Source organism: Sinocyclocheilus rhinocerous, unplaced genomic scaffold, assembly GCF_001515625.1.
Source record: "Sinocyclocheilus rhinocerous isolate Xijiao unplaced genomic scaffold, SAMN03320098_v1.1 scaffold534, whole genome shotgun sequence".
NCBI classification, from domain to species: Eukaryota; Metazoa; Chordata; class Actinopteri; order Cypriniformes; family Cyprinidae; genus Sinocyclocheilus; species Sinocyclocheilus rhinocerous.
In genome coordinates, this window is record NW_015646352.1 from 766,524 (window position 1) to 785,895 (window position 19,372).

Below are 19,372 nucleotides of genomic sequence, written 5' to 3' on the forward strand. Positions count from 1 at the left end.
TATATATATATATATATATATATATATGCGTGTGTGTGTGTGTGTGTATGCTGTCGTTCAAATGTTTGGGGTCAGTAAGAATTAATTAAGTTGTCAAAAGTGTAAGGAAAAGCTATTATGCTACAAAAGATTTTTATTTCAAAGAAATACTGTTCTTGTGAACTTTTTAATCATTAAAGAATTCTGAAAACAAAATCACACAAAAATATTAAACAGCACTGTTTTTCAACATACCTAATAAGAAATGTGTCTTGAGCAGCAAAATAGCATATTAGACTGATTTCTGAAGGATCACGTGACACTGAAAACTGGAGTAATGGCTGCTGAAAATTCAGCTTTGCATCACAGGAATAAATTACATGTTAAAATATATCACATTTATGATCAAATAAATGCAGCCTTGGTGAGCAAAAGAGACTTCCTTCAAAAATCTTACTGATTCCATACACTGATAATATACAGTGAGCTGGTAATTATTACAAAATAGCGCAAATTCAAAGGACACCGGTGGGCTCACCATTCTTTTCAACAGCTGCATGTCCAGGAAACAACAATCCCCAGCCCTTGTGGTTTTGACAGATGAGGTCATTTCATACTGTTTGCTTTGCCCATTTGAGCATAATGGAGAATGTAAACTAAGGCACTAAGGCAAGTGTTTGCAGGCTTTGGCGTTGTACTTCAAACATGCCAGGAACTTTCCTCACAGAAGGAATTCATAATTTAAACACATTTGCAGAGGGCCGAGATATCAAACACTTTTTCTGACATGGGGCACAGTTTGCTGTGTTTGCACACTGATCTTGACCACATCTGTCAAAATGTTTTGCTAAAGGAGCTTTCTGCTGGTGTCAAAGCTCAGTGGGAGAGGTCCAGATGCTAGCTTAACATGATGTAGATTTTGTAAGCTAGTTGTTGACTAGCTAAAGACATGCATTTGTTTTCATGAACATTGCTGGAAGCTCAAGCACCAGGCTGACAGAGGCCACATGTGGAGGTGAATACAAGTTCACGGCGTAGAGACAGACGATCTGGCCAGAGGACGGAAATGACAGACCACAAACAGCAGGAAAACAAGTTTATGGACAGTTTAAAAAAAAATTGCCTTTTGACCGCAGACAGGGAAATGAGGTGAAGGTGATGTTCATTATTATTCTTAACTCCACGAAACAAACACTGATATCCTTTCTTTTCATTCTTGCTGTCTAATGAGAGCCTCCAGACAAAACTGAGAATCTCAACAAATATTAACCAATAAAATGTCCCTTAACATTAACAAAACATTAGGAATGCCTCTGAGTGGGAATGCATGACGCATGAGTCGGAGAGTGTCTCTGAAATAAATAATATCATTAATCTCTTGGGAAATCAATCATTACATGACCTGCTTGAAATGCAACATTATGACAAAACAGTTCTGGATTCAGATTGTTCAGTACATTGGAAAGGTTCTGCTAAGAAACGTACTGCTCTGTTACTAAACACCTAGCTGCAACTGCTCCCCATTGACTAATTGTATGGACAAAAAAGCTGAAACATTCTTCAAAACATACTTTTTTGTTTTCCACAAAAGAAAGTCAGTCACATTTGGAAGGACATGAATTTTCATCTCTTTAATAAATTTGCGTGAACTGCTGTTCGCAACCGATTTATTTCTGTATTATGTATTTCTGAATGATATTCAAATTGAAAAAAATTGAAAAAATAATTAGATCATGAAAAGTAGGCAATTCATACAAGACTAGGGCTGCATGATTAATTAAAAACATAATATGGCTTAATGCAATTATCAAATTGCAAAGACTGCAAATTAATTTTATTAAATTTATGCGATATCAGAGTGTAATGCAGCACTGTGTTCGTTTACACGCAAGCAGCTCATGATTGGGTGTTTTCAGTATCTCAGAGTGGCTCCACAAACTAATTTCTGCAGTTTTGTCATTTATATCGTGCATTTGGAAATGCAACATGTGCCAACCATCAAGTTGTAAGAGCTCTATGCGGTTTTCCACCAAAACAAAAGCTAGATGGTTTAATGTTAACTAAGAAATTGAGACATCCATAAAAATTGGCATTGTAGTTTTATGGTTGATAAAGTCATATTGATAAATACCACATTTTGTGGAATGTCACATTTTTATCATCTAAAATGTGCTGCAACTTATATAATGCAATTAAAATCATGCACACAAAACATCAGCAAAGTGCATACATTCAGATTTCTGTCGAATTAGAGAGGTACACTCTACCTCTTATTTTGCTTTAAATAAATTTTTTTGGCTTGCCGTTTATAATTGTTGTTTGTAACGAATGCCACTATAATTTATTGTTATTTTATACATATACTTTTCATCCCTGTTCTGAATACTGTTAAATTTAAATAATTTGTTATGGTAAGAAAAGAACTACATGTTTATAGTGTTTATAATGTTTGTAAATGTTTAGTTTTATTTATCTGTATTTTATAATATTTCTTAAAATAATAACAATATGTGACTTGTACACCGATGCAACTTATTTTTTTTCTCTCTACAATGCAGTTTTTACCCAATTAATTTTTTTCCCTAAATCGAGCATCCCTATACAAGTCCCAATATGAGTTTACAAAAACAATTACTAGATTAAACAGAACAATAACCTACATGGCTAAGTGACATTAACAGATAAAGATTAAATCGCACTGATGAATCCCTCACAATAAAGACAACAAATGTGCATTAAGAAAGTAAATAGGGTCGATTTTGATTTTACTTACTAACCTTCATCATAGCGTTGCCTGAGAATAGTACCCGGAGCGGCGCTGGGAACTCCTTCGTACAGTCCCTCGCCGACAAAATCTGTGTAGAAGAGCATGAAGGACATGACACCCATCCAGCTGCAGAGCTGCGCCAAACACAGCTGTCGCATGACACGTGGCACGTGGCAGTAGCTGCGATAAATGGCCGGTGTCATGGACCAGCAAGTCCTGAGCAGGCACATGAGTGGGCCGGACTTCAGAGCCCGCAGCTTACACTGAAACAGATAGCAGCATGAGCGCGGAAAACACCCTCCGGGCTCCAACAGCACCGGTTCCAGGGTGGATGAGGGTTCCTCGGACACCTTCATGGTCACTAACACGCTGACCACGAAGATGAAGATGAGGAGGGAGAACAAGCACTCAGCCTGACCACCCAGGTAGAAGGAAAGGAGCCCACCGCTCCAGTCCAGGGCGGGTAGCAAATAGCCTATGCAACCTCCAAGGCTTACCATGAAGGAGAACATAGCGAAAGCCTGTCCGCAGTCATCCCGTTCACGGTAGAGGTCCGAGAGTAACGCCTCCAGTGGCGTAAAGCACACCTGTCCGCAGAAGTCCAATAGGCCCACGCCTAGGATGAGCAGGCCCACCTGGAGAGCCTGGTTGCGGCGGGTGCTGCCCCAGCTCAGGTTGGCAGCCAACACGTCAGCATGCGGTATGATAAAAAGGGCTAGGAGAACTCCCAATGACAGCAGCCATATGAAGGGTCGCCGTCGACCGTAGCTGCTGTTGCAGTGATCGCTGGCTGAGCCAATCAGGGGGATGAAGAGAAGTCCCAGGACAGGTCCAATACCTAATGAAAAAGTATATGAATATAAAAAAAAAAATGTTTTTAGGTCACTGGAGACAACATTTATGTCAAAGAATCACAGCCATGGCCTCTATCTTTTGGCTTCGTCTTCAGCCTGCTGTAATGCTGCCTGTTGTTTAAGGTGACCAGTCTCTGGCTCTGCTCCCTCATCCCCACAGCTTTTCTAATTAAAGCAGATGACTCTGGTGTCGGGCACTGATTCCCATTTCGATTCATGTCTAGATCTTCAGCAGCTATTTTTATTCAAGTGCGTGGTGGAATGATGACCTGAACATGCTCAAAATGCAATTAAAAGTTCACTGGAGTCCGTTTACTCAGTGCACACTGTAAAAATCTTAGTACGTTTAATGGAAAAAGAATATCAAAACATTAATTAGTTTAAAGTATACTGTGAAAAATGGTACTACATTTAACAGAAGCATTATTATTATAAATGAAAATTGTTTTATAAGTAAAAAGTTAAATCTAATTATGTTATAAATTCCTGCAATGATAAAGTCTTCAATGTCACATGATCCTTGATTTGCTGCTCAAGAGATGTTTCTTGAAATGTTTATTAGCCATGTTGAAAAGTGTTGCTTAATATTTTTGTGGAAACCGTGATGCATTTTTTCAGGATTCTTCTAAGAATAGAAAGTTCAAAAGTACAGCATTTATTTGAAATAGAAATCTGTTGTTACATTATAAATGTCTTTACTGTCATTTTTGATTAATTCAGTGTCCTTGCTGAATAAAAGTATTCATTTCTTAAAACAACAACAACAACAAAATCTTACAGACCTCAAACTTTTGAACAGTAGAGTATATAGTGTTTTTGAAATTAATTTTTGCCATCATGGTGCATAATTATAATGTTCGCAAATTCTCACACATTACAAAAACACATTTCCGCAAGAGCTGTAAACCGGAAAATGGAAGCATGTGTGTGTTAAATCACACCTAAAAAATTTGAAGGCAACCACATTTAAGGCAGATATTGACAAACCATGTGTAATGTGAGGAATACTGTAGTTGGAACTGCCTACCATAAAGAGATTTATTTAACAATGTCGGTCAACTGTGCCTGTAAGTCAACACATGCTGTTTTTCCCAAAGTGGAGGGAGAGTGGGATTATGCCCACTTTCTTTTAAAGGTGCCTTTGTGCTGTTTGCAACAGTTTGAGACAATTAATCATATGACTCTTTTATTTACTACACAGTGCAATTCATTATAGTCATCCTAATTGTTCCTGTAGCTCCAATGGAAAAGCATGGCTTTAACAACAGAAAGGTCATGGGTTTAAGTTCCAGGGAAAAAATGTATACCTATAATGCACTGTTAGTTCGAGAAGAGGTCACGAACAACTCATCAATCTGGTCCAAAAGCCCAGTCTACGGAATTTATTTATTTCTCAGGTCACCATAACATTGAAATGAATAAAATGCCTCCGAACCCCACTCCATTAAGAAACAGTCCAACAAAACCTATGGAACCACACACAACACCTTTTGAAAGCACTTCTAATGGCAACGACATTGTGAGTTTATATAGCTTGTGAATGGAAATGAACACAAAGGATCTTTCTTTGCTTTCCACTGCAGCTGTTGACAAAGAGAGCGCGGTGCGTAGTACGTATTAACGCACCACACATCTTCTGTCCGTCTGGTGACTGCAAAGTGACCAGCCCACATGCACATTTGTGAACTACTTTTTTCTATTTTGGTTGCAAGGCAAATGGTCTTCGAGAGAGATTCTTTTACAGCAAAAGCCATGTGGAAGCCATTTGTGGGCACAAAATAATGCATCTGTTCATATGGATAATGGCACGCTGAAAAAAAATCTCAAACACAGAGGCCAAATATTTAGAGTCATAGGGCTGTTATTCTAGGATGAAAAATAAAAACAATCACTCACGTCGCTTTATATGAACAAAGTTCTCATGGAGTTTTTAGTCTAGTAGACAAAAGCAAATGATTCTCTTTGAAACTGCACACTTTAAATTGTTTCAGGTCGTGGCCTAGTGGCATATATAAACCATGAAAATATATAATACTTATATTTAAATTCATGTTATGATTCAAAATGTTTTTAACTCTTTTGAAAGAAGTTTCTTCACCAAGGCTGCATCAAAATACAGTATTGTAAAGTATTATTACAATTTAATATCGGTTTCCTATTTTAATATATTAATGTAATTTCTTCCTGTGATGCAAAACTGAATACTCAGCCATCATAACTCCAGGCTTCAGTGTCACGTATTAATATTATCACGGTTGAAAACAGCTGTGATGACTATAATATTTATTATAATATTTTAATACAGAACATTTTTGGTGGAAACTTTTTTCTTCTTCTCAGGATTCTTTGAGGAATAGAAAGTTCAAAAGAACAGCATTTATTTAAAATAGATTTTTCTTGACTGTAACTTTTGATCAATTTAATGCATCCTTGCAGAATTAAAATATTCATTTATTCTTAAAAAAATGACCCCAAACTTTTGAACGGTGTATGCATACATATATATTATTATCGCGATTAATCGCATCCAAAATAACCGTTTGTGTTTACATAATATACTGTATGTGTGTACTGTGTATATTTATATGTATATATTAATACACACACATACATGTATATATTTAAGAAGTATATGTAATATATATTAATATTTATATATAATATAAATCACATATACATTTTTGGATGCGATTAATCACGATTAATAGACTTGACAGCCCTAGTGTGTGTGTGTGTGTGTATAATAGTAATATATATATATATAATATATAATTATTTATTTATTTATTTTCACATGACACCTTATCAAGTTTAATTTAATACTAAATGTCTACAAGTTTTCCATAATACTTTGTCTACCAGTTTTTCAAAGGAATAATAAAGAAAACAATAATAATAAGGAAAATAATTCCCTAGAAGTGAAATTTTTGAAAATGCTTCTCAAAACACAATTAGCAGGACATAGGGGGTGAGAAATAGAAAAAAAAGTGCACATTTAAATAAGAGATAACAGTCGACTGCACAAGCCCACAATATTAGAAAGAGGCTTCCAGCTTTAAGGTAGCCCATGATGACTATATTTTCTGATGAAATTCCAGAGGAAAGTCCCATAGAATTTTAACAGGATGCAGTAAAACTATACAAGCTTCCACACAGCTGCTGACCCTCAAGCATCCGGGCCTCTTCCTGCAGTCCAGTGCTTTCCAATTAGCACCTGATTACCACCTGGATGGGGCAGCGAGTGATTTAGCCAGTAATTATGATAATGGACCCCATTATAGGATCAACTCCTTAGTGGGAAACAACCTTGACTTGCTGTTTACAGCACAGCCCTTAATTAACCAATCATAAACCCTGGTTCGACATTCCAAGGTTAGGCTGAAACCTTACCTAAAACCATCGTCATGTACTGTTCCTCCACGCCAGCCTCCAGCAACAGAGGGGGCACGTAGGTGATCCCAGCCGCCACGCAGATCTCCAGGCCACATGTCAGCGAGTTGAGCAGGACCAGACGCCACTGAGACCTCCATCCAGTCATATTTACACAGGAAGGGTTCACCTTTCTCCCGTGTGTCGGTGAGAAAACTACTCACTCTTCCAGAAGATGGCGAAAGGCGCAGGGTCGGGTGCCCAGGGATGAGGTGGGCGCGTGGGGTGCGGGAGAGCAGAGATTCGGACTCTCAGTGGGCTCAAATGAACTAGGGGATCCATTGCGTCTTCAGCATTCTTGATCTGAAAGGAAAAGACAAAAGGTATGCATGATCTGTTTTTGTGATGGACACTATGAAACACATTCCTGCAGATGTTGTTCTCTCTGTTCCTGACCCGCTGGCCACACTAAGGTCACCCTGTCTGACGGCCCGCATTCCCCTCACTCTCTATCATTAGCTTGTTCACTCAGAGCTGATTTGACTGGGCCTCCTCACTGCAGTTGCCACCTCTAATTAGCAGCCTTTGTTCATGAAAAGCAATGTTAATGAGTCTGATTTTTACCGCTTCCAGTGGAGAACCGTGCATTGAGAGCATTACTCTGTGGCTGCTTTTCATTCACCGGGGGAGATTGTGCAATTATGAATTTTTTATGACTAATAGCAGGGTTTGTTTTCTTCAGCAGGTCATTCGTGCTTATTCTGGAGCATTCCAGTGGGAACAGTTTTAAACAATGATGGTTGTTGACAAAGTCTAGGAGTCTGAATTGAAGTTTAAAAGTATTTAAACTAAAGCCGTTTATTAGAAAACAAATAAGTTCACAGTGGTATCCATGCTGAGACACATGGATTCAGGTTCAAATCCATCCAGCTAAATATTCAGCTAAAAAACTGAAACGAAAACTAATCTAGTGCTTGAGATATGCTTATTTCCAAACATTAGCATGGCAAAATCTATTTACATTCTAAATGTCAAATACTATAAGCAATTTGTGTGAAAATACAAAATATAAGACAATCAGTTATTGGAAAATTACTGTACTTGTGTTCAATGTGTTACAAAACTATATAGAAGCCCATTTCCACCACATAAGAAAAAAAAAACATGCTTTGGTAAATCATAATTATGACATAAAAAGTCAAAATGATGAAAAGGTAAGTGATACATAAAAAGTAAAAAAAAAAAACTGTCATAATTTTGGCTTTTTATCTCACAACTGTTAATTTTTACTTTTTATGTTATAGTTTTGACTTTTATATGACAATTGTGACGTCATTTTGACTTTTTATGTCAATTTCAATTTTTGATCTCATAATTATGACTTTGTCATATTTTATTTTTTTCATTTTATTTCATATTTTTGACTTTGTCATAATCATAAAAGCATAATTATAATCAACAAAGCATGATTTTTTTTTTCCTGTGGCAGAAATTGGCTTCCATAAAAACAGTCTCTCTAAATGCACAATCATTAATAAGGCAGCACTAACTAAATTATATATATAATATTTTTTTAATTACTGTTATTTTTTATTTATATATTATTTTTTATTTATTTATTTATTTATTTATTTATTTATTATTATTATTATTATTATTATTATTATTATTATTATTAAGAAACCAAAGGTAACTAAAATGTTAAGAGAGACGTTTTTGTCGATTTTTGAGGTTGGATGCTAAGTAGAAAAAAAATGTGAAGGAGGTTGGCCACAAGTTTATTAAAAGTATTTTTTAAAAATTGATTCATCAACTTGTCTTTATTGTAAGTTAGCACATGCACAGCCTCTTAAAAAATATAAAAACTGAACAGTACATTAATTGATTCATTAATCACCTGAATAGTGAATAAATCCTTCTAATTAGATTAGCTGATTATCAAAATAACCATTAGTTGCAACTGTTTATTTTATGCCAAGCTGTTCATGTCTATCATCATATCTGCTAGCCTCCACCAATGACTTCATCCACAACCCGGCGTTCTTCTCCATACATGTGCAAACAAAGCATCTCATATGAAATACAACACCAACGCACTCCCTCTCTGAATATCATTTCCTCCCACAACTCTCCTGGGCATGACATGTCAATCAGGTGAAGGACGTCTTCTCTCAAAATGACACGAAACTTCCAACAACACAAGACACGCTGAAGCTTTTCACATTCGGACCTTGCAGAGAGAGGCTATTTGCTTTTCAAATGCAAATAATTTTTGCTAGAACTCGAATGATAGTGTATGACTAAATATGACTAAAAAACTGATTTCAACAAGACCAGATCATATTCGATCACTTACTTCACTCTAAGCACTTCAGGTAACTTGATTTGCTTCAGAGCTGCTCTCGATAATGTTTAAAGTGCTGAAACTCTCTCTCGATTACATCAAGTTCCTGAGCTCAGATATTAATCCACGAGTGACGGCGAGTTCTGCGTCTCTGGTTCTCTGGCACTGACTGCCACCCTGCCATCTGATTATGAGACATGTGTGAGAACACTCAGAGCAGCCGCCACCTTTCAGGAGGATGAAAAACAATCAGGTGCTAAATTCATATTTGGTGTTACATTCCTCCGTCTATGTGGGCCATCTGCTCAACGTTGGCAGATAGAAAGCATTTCTATCTGAAATAATCTATAAGAAACTTTGGAGAAATTATTCAAATCTACAAGTTCATTTTGTATTTAGAGCTTCATTAAACAGGTTTTTTTTTTAAATAGGGCTATAGTCAAGAGACCAAAACAAACCAAAAGACATAAAGACTTAATTAGCATTCTGTATTTCAGTGTATTATTATGCATAGGGGACTTATTTTAAGTATTTAAATAAATAAGGAAAATATGTTTAATCTAAATCTAGAGGAGTCTAAACATCTTACACCACCAAAAAGTGCACATTTTTGCATTAAAGGCTGAAGATTGTGCGAATTTGTGAAATATCTAATAATGATCTCATCATATGGTCCATTATTGGACGGTCAATGAAAAACAAGCACAATACTTTAGCACAAAGCATATGCCAAAATGGGGCTCCACAGATGCAACCATTTCACACCAATTACTTCAGTCCTAAAAGAAGCCCTTCAGGGGTCTATCCCAGTTCATCTCTGTAGGACCTCCACCCTGCTATCCCAATGCCTAGACAACCCCCCACCCCATGCTTTTCACCCGTCTCATGACAACTTACCCCTATCCAGAACTAGCCTTCAAGGTCATATTCTTATTGATGAACTATTACAAAAGAGAAGCACATTAATGCGTGTTTTTCCTGAATCTTAGTTAATAGACTTTTCTAATGCAGATGTGTTGAAGTATCTCACCATCTCCTATACTTCTGATATGGTTCGTTTTTAGTTAGTTATCAACAGCATTTGTGGCACAATTAAGCATTATTTAAGTGTGATGCTGTTTTTTTTTTTTTTTTCAACTATTCAATATAAAGTTTAATATTACGTAACTTATATTTTAGTTACAATTTTTCTGGTTATTTTGTTATTTCTGCCATTTTTGTCTCCAAGCACTGCAAAGTACAGGTAGCAATGTTTCAACTCCTGCCACCTTTCAGGAGGATGAAAAACAATCAGGTGCTAAATTCATATTTGGTGTTACATTCCTCCGTCTATGTGGGCCATCTGCTCAATGTTGGCAGATAGAAAGCATTTCTATCTGAAATAATCTATAAGAAACTTTGGAGAAATTATTCAAATCTACAAGTTCATTTTGTATATAGGGCTTCATTAAAAAAGTTTTTAAATAGGGCTATAGTCAAGAGACCAAAACAAACCAAAAGACATAAAGACTTAATTAGCATTCTGTATTTCAGTGTATTATTATGCATAGGGGACTTATTTTAAGTATTTAAATAAATAAGGAAAATATGTTTAATCTAAATCTAGAGGAGTCTAAACATCTTACACCACCAAAAAGTGCACATTTTTGCATTAAAGGCTGAAGATTGTGCGAATTTGTGAAATATCTAATAATGATCTCATCATATGGTCCATTATTGGACGGTCAATGAAAAACAAGCACAATACTTTAGCACAAAGCATATGCCAAAATGGGGCTCCACAGATGCAACCATTTCACACCAATTACTTCAGTCCTAAAAGAAGCCCTTCAGGGGTCTATCCCAGTTCATCTCTGTAGGACCTCCACCCTGCTATCCCAATGCCTAGACAACCCCCCACCCCATGCTTTTCACCCGTCTCATGACAACTTACCCCTATCCAGAACTAGCCTTCAAGGTCATATTCTTATTGATGACTAGAATGACTAATTCTACAACTATTACAAAAGAGAAGCACATTAATGCGTGTTTTTCCTGAATCTTAGTTAATAGACTTTTCTAATGCAGATGTGTTGAAGTATCTCACCATCTCCTATACTTCTGATATGGTTCGTTTTTAGTTAGTTATCAACAGCATTTGTGGCACAATTAAGCATTATTTAAGTGTGATGCTGTTTTTTTTTTTTTTTTACAACTATTCAATATAAAGTTTAATATTACGTAACTTATATTTTAGTTACAATTTTGCTGGTTATTTTGTTATTTCTGCCATTTTTGTCTCCAAGCACTGCAAAGTACAGGTAGCAATGTTTCAACTCCTAAATGAATGAGTGTTTTTGAATGAATCAGTTGAGTGATTTAAGAACTCACTCATAAAGATGTCACGTTTTATTCCTGAATGAGTAAGTGTTTTTGAATGAATTGGTTGATAGTAATATTCAATGACTTACTAAAAAAAGACACTCGTCGCCACCTACTGGTGAACTGTAACCTGCAGAAAGAGTCAAAAATCCTTCACAAATAGTACACAGACTGACAATCTGTCTGGAACATGCAAACATAGTCAAGCAGAGTGATACTAACAGTGAAAAGTCAATTGCCTCGTAAGACAAATCAACAAACAGGAATTTAATATTACGTAACTTAAATTTTAGGCACAATATTGTGCTATTTTGTTTATTTTGAAATTCTGACTCTAAGCAATGCACAATTGCTGTGTTTTGTTCCTAATTTAGTGTTTTTGAACAAATCAGTTGAGTTGATTCAGTGACTCACTCATTAAGATATCATTTGTTTCATTCCTGATTGAGTCAGTGTTTTTGAACAAAACAGTTGAACAAATCAATGGCTCACTCAAAAAGACTAGTCACTCATTACTGTTAAAATGCTGTAGAACAGTGCTTCTCAACCCTGGTCCTGGGCGCCCCCCAGCACTGCATATTTTGTGTCTCCCCCTAATCAAACACACCTGATTCAACTCATTAGCTCATTAAAAGAAACTCCAGGACCTGAAATGGGTGTGTCAGAAAAGGGAGACATACAAAATATGCAGTGTTGGAGGGCGCTCAGGACCAGGGTTGAGAAACACTGCTTGATAAGAAGTTATCTAGTGTAACATTGTGACTCGCCTTGCATGAGTAAAGTTAAATCCAATCATTCAACTTCAATGACCATGTAAAGCCATTAAACCAGATCACATTTACATGAATACCATGGATACCAGAAACAGACATGACATAACTATCCGCAAATGACAGTTTATTTAAAGCAAATTCCACAGCAATTATGTTGGTAATGCATAACTAGATATACATTTATTTAAAGTATTCTCAGCTCAAAAAGGATGATTTATGGACATTTCTTCTTTTTAAAAAAATGAGGAACGAGTCTAGATGCTTCTTTGGTAAACAACATTAGGCTACGCCACAGCACATTATTTTTAAGCAATGCAAACTAAGGTTAGCATGAAGGATTGTGTTACTCAAGTTAATTTCAGACCCTTGTTACCAAGGGTAGAATTTGACATAATGAAAACTGACAATTCAAGGAGATGTGTCACTCACGAAGCATTAAAAGGGTTATCATGCCAGCGGTATCATGGTTCAGAGACACAGGGGAAGCTGGAAGTTATAAGCAGAGCTACCGTATAGAATTTAGCAGCATGTTTGACGTGCCTTAAATTATGTGTCAAATGAAAGCCACATGTGTTTGCTTTAAACCTGGCGTGCCTTTACTGTGACATGAATCACGGTAAGCAAAGGCACTGGGTAATTCAGCCAGCACAATGGCCCCGCTTTTACATCTTCAAACCATTCCCTCATGTCAACTGATCACTGAAATGCACAGGTTTTTTTTTTTTTTCGTAAACATGCTCTAACCACCTGATCTGAAAAGGTTTTAGCATTGCATACCAGGTTAAGGATCCTTTGACACCACCATTGCTCGTCTCACACACCACAATCCCAGACCTATTCAATACCGCAACCCCCTCTGCCCCCGCAGATAATCTTTAATGGCTCTGAAGGGCATTATTACCATACAAAACAGGCTTTGTGAACATTGAGCCAATGTTAGTAACTTGATATACTGAAGAATCAAGCCCTTTCAGTTAAGCTTTTATCAAGTCTTAAGAGTCTTAGAAACACCCTTAACAACAGCCCGAGTGTCTGAGCTTAAAGCCGAGGAGAGCATTTCTCCAGAGTGACATCAGAACCACAAGCAACAGTGGACGTCCAACCAAAAACCTCAGATGATGTTCAACATGGTTTGGCTGAAAGTGAGATGAGATCGAGGCGACACTGGAGCTCAATCCCACAATTTAACATTCCACTTAGACAAGCTATTTAGCAGTCAACTCAAAATCTCAGACTTTGTCTTAGACTCCAAAATGATTCTGGTCTTGATTTTAGGGAAGGTCTCGGCATAATTCTTCTCTTAACTGAGATCGCACGACAATGGCATGACCTGGGTGCATTAATCTTATCCTAGCATCCGCTAGCGTGACCCCTGACCTCAGCACTTGGGCCCGATCATATGATAAACCTTCCCTCAAAGACACGTAACAGTTTGACATTTTGTTCTCATGTTGTTTAAGGAAAATCATCTGGATTAATAGAATATTAGAGCAATGTAACTGTTGGATAATAGTAAAATTTTAAGTTAAAATGTTAAGTTCAATGGTTAAGTTTAATATGGTACAGAAATAAATTGTAAATTAATTACTCAAAAGTGACCTGTTGACATTACAGAAATTACTGTAATGGTACAGATATTTGCTGGTGATATTATCAATTATCATTGTGAATATACATACACACACACACACACATATATATATATATATATATATCTTCATAACCAAAGTCATAAACAGTTGAGACAATGGAAAGACCTATTGCATTGCCTAAGAATATCAGTCGGTCTTGTTCAGGGTTCAAAAAGTTTTTCGAGTCGAGCCACAAAAAAAAAAAAAAAAACTATTTATAATAAATGTGTTTTACAATAAATGCATTTTTGGAAAAAAAAAAAAAAAAGTATTGTAATTTAGGATTAATTATTATTAATTTATGTATACAAATGCACACAACTGTTCAAAAGTTTAAGGTCACTAAGACTTTTTAAAAATAAATTAATACTATTATTCAACAAGAATGCATAAATCGATCAAAATGACAGAAAAGTTTCTATTTAAAAATAAGTGCTGTTCTTTTGAGCATTCTATTCATCAAAGAATCCTAAAAAAAAACGTCGATTAACCGGTGGGAAAAATTCCTCACCGTCACAACCCTAGTTGAAACACAGTGTTCCCACATTCTGTGTCAGTATTCAGTGGCTTTCATCACTATTGTCATCATGTTATTCTACAAGTGGGAGGGTGACATGACTGAAAAAAGCTAAATATGAATGAATCCGAATGAATGTCCTTCAAATCATTCTTGCTTTTTTACACAAGATGGGTCATATGAGGTTTGACGGCAATCTTAGGACGACGGGCAAATAAAACCATTTGAACCGCAATGCCTCAGGCATGCAATACAAAGTGTTTCATCTCAAAATCTGCATTCACCATCATTATCTTGAAGTCCTAAGAATACACCGCATCAATCAGAGCTTATATTTCATTTTCTAACATGAGCAGACATCACTAGCTTAGCCTGGCCTTCGCTGGCAGCTCTGATTATTTACTGAAATCCAGTACAGCAAACATTAAAGGAATGAACAACTTGAAAGGAATAAACTGAGCCAAGAGTATGGAAGGTGACTTTCCAAAACTGGTTGGCGGCCATCCGAATCCTGCAAACTTGGCCCTTTGGTGTAGACGTGGAGACATCATTCACCTTTAGCCAGCTGGCAATAGCTCTGTATTACTGGTTAGTGGTGTAAACTCTGACCTTGAGGCAAGTGTAGGACTTCTGGAATGCATTTGTGTCTTTAATGACAATTTGAGCTCCACCAAAATAGTTTAGAAAACTAGTTGAGTTACAAGGCGAGTTACAGCAGCCTAATTAGCTAAATTCCAGAAGTCAACTGCTTCTCATCTGTTGAGATAATATAGGGCAACTGGAACAGGGTGACTGGAATACTGACTGGATATACTGAGGACAGCTAAATATGCAAAAGGACCAACAAATAATCTTGTTTCTGAAGCAGTCCATTTGGCCAGTTTCAGGCAAAAAACAACAACAACAGCAATAACAGCTTTGCATAATAATAATAATAAGAAGAATTATTATTATTATTTATCTGCACATATATAATGCAGTATATTATTATTACAGTCTATTTGGCAATGAGTTCCAGACAAAAAATATATAAATATTTTGTTAATATACATTTTTTTCTTACACTCATTTAGCTTGCAAAACTTTGCATTGTGTTATTATGTTATATAAATATAATATCTATACATATATAATGTAAAATAACAAAACAAATACAAATTATTATTATTATTAATAATACTACTGCTAAAGTTTATTTGGCCATGATTTTTAGACAAAATTTTAAATAAAAAAATATTTAAATAAATCTTACAGTCTTTTAGATTCAAAACAACTTTTCATAATAATAATAATAATTATTATTATAAATTATTACATATAATGTATCTGCACATATAATTTAAAATAACTGAATAAATAATAATAGTTATTGTTGTTGTTATTATTATTATTATTATTATGCAAAGCAGTAAAATGTAAAAATGAATAAATATATCTACTATAACTCACCATCTTGCATGGTGGTAAAGATGCTTCAGTCTATACAGTCTGGAGGGCTGAAAGAGGAGCACGTGTAATTAAGAAAACCAAACGCCTTGACTGGCTTAAGAGGCTCTGCAGGTTGCGTGATCTGATCTGCTGTTGAGTATTAGGCGAGCTAAGTACAGCTGGTCTGGCAAGGGAATTTCGGGTGAGGAACATTTCTCAAGGAAGTAGCAGATTAGCCCTGTTAGTGCTGGATCTCAAGCCCCATAGCATCTTTATGCTCAGCTTAACTTAATGAAAAAAAAATCTTATTAAATTATGTTTGTGTATCTGGTATAAAAGAAACAGTGGCACACACTCTCCCACAGAGAAATTAGCTTTCAAATGTGTAATTTTCTGTTTATTAAATAGTTTCAGGCGAACAATGTCAAGAGAGACTGCTATAAATAAATACTTGTCTAGACTCCCCATAAATATTGTCTAGCTGTCAGCGGTGACTCATAATAACCGTGCTGGTGGATGGAAAATATGACCAAATATAACCACCTTTGCAGCATCAGTTAATTTCCGATTTGTATGAACATCTGAACTTGACATGATAACATGTAACATACAACATTCGTTCATCATGTGCAGCGCTGACCTCAGAGGTCATCCGCCCGGAACTGCTTCCGTTTACAACAGTGAGCGCAAGCTACATTAATGTGATTATTAAGTTTTGAATATGTTTATTTTTCTTACAAAAACGCATCAATTCGCTACAGAAGGCCTTTGTTCACCCCCCGGAGCCGTGTGAGACACCTTTTTTTTAATGGATGGGCGCTTTTTATTTAACTTGTTTTGGACTGAAGCATGCAACACCCGCTGAGTGCCATGAAACAGCTTGAAAGATCAAAGACAATTTTTAATAGAACTCCGACTGGATTCGTCTGAAAGAAGAAAGTCATATACACCTAGGATGACTTGAGGGTGAGTAATTTATGGGCTAATTTTCATTTTTGGGTGAACTAACCCTTTAATGCGCCGAAATCTGCCTATGACGCCCAAAAATGCTGTCTAGGCAGGCAGCTCGCCAAATTTTGAGACACAGCCAAAACATGAGGCAGAGACTAAACAAAGTCTCAAAAATACTTAAGTATTTACCTCCACCACAGCCATGTGTCAAAACAGCGGGGGTTACACCAAACGTTTACAGCTTTAGAAATACTTCAATTGGAAAAAAATATTCGACACTAATTGTTAAACAGTCGATGCCACCCTGGCACTTGGCACCCTATATAAATATAATGGAAGGCAGAGTAGGCTACAAGAAGTTTGTGAGTTTAAATGAGTCAAGATTTTTAAAAAAACTTCCCAATAAGAAAACCAGTTGTCGGTTTCTATCGTGGACATCACTGATAAAAACAGGCTAAATTAAACCTCATACAAGCAACGCTAGTCTGTGTGTTTGTATAACGGTACAAACATGTTTGCTGTTCTCCTCTCCAGTTATTTTATGCGGCGCGAGCGTATCATGCAGGAAGCGGAAGTTATTTTGATTCAATGAACAAGTTTCCTGCGTTTATCACTCATTCGGAAACCTCTCTCGGCTCGACCACGTCAATGACACCAAGTAAAGCTCCTATATATTATATAATCACTTATATAGAGACGAGAACAGGCTGCTCTTACCTTCCAGACGCGGCTCTCGTGTGTCCGCTCGCTTCCACGGACGCGCCGCTGTTTCCCAACTTTGTGGGAAGGACTCAGTGACGTGCTGGAATAATCCTGGAAAAAAGGCATGAATCACTGCACGGACCAGGGAGATGTAGCGGATGGGTTAAATCCTCCCATTGAGCTCAGGTCAACCACCAAAGAAGAGAACCAAAGAACCACCTAAAAAATTGCACGGAATTTCACTTTCTTCTTCGTTTTTAGAGCCGGTTCCGTATTTTACTTTAGGCACAGGGACCGTTTTCATCCAAGTGCCTGAATTTGCAAGAATTTCTAATTTTACTTATTTGTAACACGACAATGGCGATTTTATTACATGGATAAATATACTAAAACGCTCACTATATAACAGTACAATATAATAAATAGCCTATAGGCCTATAACAAGCAGCCTGAGATACCATCTTTAACTAGATTAGGCTCAGCAGGGTTATTCTAAAATAGGCTTTCTCATTGAGTATCTATCTATCTATCAGTCCATCAATCCATCCATCTATCAAGAGTGCTAAGTAGTAGCCTGATTACTGATAACTGATTACTTAATCAGATTCCAAAAATTAAATACTTGTACTTAGATTATATTACATTTTAAAATACTCGAAATCAGACTACAGTAACTTTTTTATTGATTACATAATTACATATTCAGACAATAGCAATAAATTATTATTAAATTAAAACCTTGATGTAATGTAATGTTTCATGCACTTCATGTTGTTAATAACAACATTTTCTTTCTCTTTGTATTTTTATCTCAATATGGTACAAGATTATCTTATTTAAATCAATGTGATAAACAAGTTAGGTCAAAAGTATTCTTTCTATCTATGCCCTAGCAGCCAGCTAGAACACTGTAGTTATAAGGAAGCTACATTTAGATAAGAATATTTTTTGTTGTGCTGTCTTCGTGTTGGTCTCTGAGAGGAAGAGCTGTTACTGCAGACATACTTAACAGAACAGTACGCGCCACTATCAGATCCCATGAGAATGTCTAGGCCTGGCTTATATTGCTGTTCAAATGACACATCACATTTATTAAATTGAGTGTCAGTTTCTTTTGACAACTTAATCACCAGGAGAATAAACTTTCCAATTATTGTTTCTACCCTTTTGTGTATCGACAACACATGTAGACAGTGTGCAGACGATAAACTCTAATTAAAATAAACGCATCCTACACTCATCACACAAACAGGAGAGGGCAGTCAATCGGGGAGGGCGTTCAATGTTTCAGCCTGGCTGAATAAACAGTGCTCTGTCAGGCACAGTTGTTGGATGGTAAGGGCTCAGATATCTATAGAGCAGGGCTGTGACGTTAAAACAGCAACCGAAGAGGGGGAAGGGGTTGTGCTAGAGGGGCCCGGTGCTGAGCCTGCACCTATGTTCCCTACCCCAGGCAGAGGTAACCAGAGACCAGATACCAAGAATGTGAGACATTTGGTGACACATTTCCTTAGCACAAACTCAAAAGTTGAGCGCCAATGATAGCGAGACTGCAGGGCCATTAGGGACTGATTGAGTTCACTTTGCAACGGACCGCAGCACAGTCTAGTACTTCTGGTGCCCTTTTGTGACCTGTGTGATCAGGTATGATCCACTCAAAAATACATACACCATATTAAATGAATATATTTGTACT

The 19,372-nt window shown here is 36.6% G+C and overlaps 1 protein-coding gene across 1 annotated transcript in view; it reads right to left on the bottom strand.

Moving 5' to 3' along the window:
* The window catches only part of LOC107707394 (solute carrier family 45 member 3-like), a 23,590-nt gene extending 5,536 nt beyond the window's left edge, over positions 1 to 18,054 (bottom strand). Inside the window, exons 1-3 of the mRNA XM_016511387.1 lie at positions 17,692 to 18,054; positions 6,991 to 7,332; positions 2,757 to 3,584 (exon numbers count right to left, since the gene is read on the bottom strand). Of these exons, the coding sequence (XP_016366873.1) occupies positions 2,757 to 3,584; positions 6,991 to 7,138 (976 nt within the window). The 5' untranslated portion in view covers positions 7,139 to 7,332; positions 17,692 to 18,054. The remainder of the gene's footprint in view (positions 1 to 2,756; positions 3,585 to 6,990; positions 7,333 to 17,691) is intronic.
* Between the last annotated feature and the right edge of the window lie 1,318 nt (positions 18,055 to 19,372).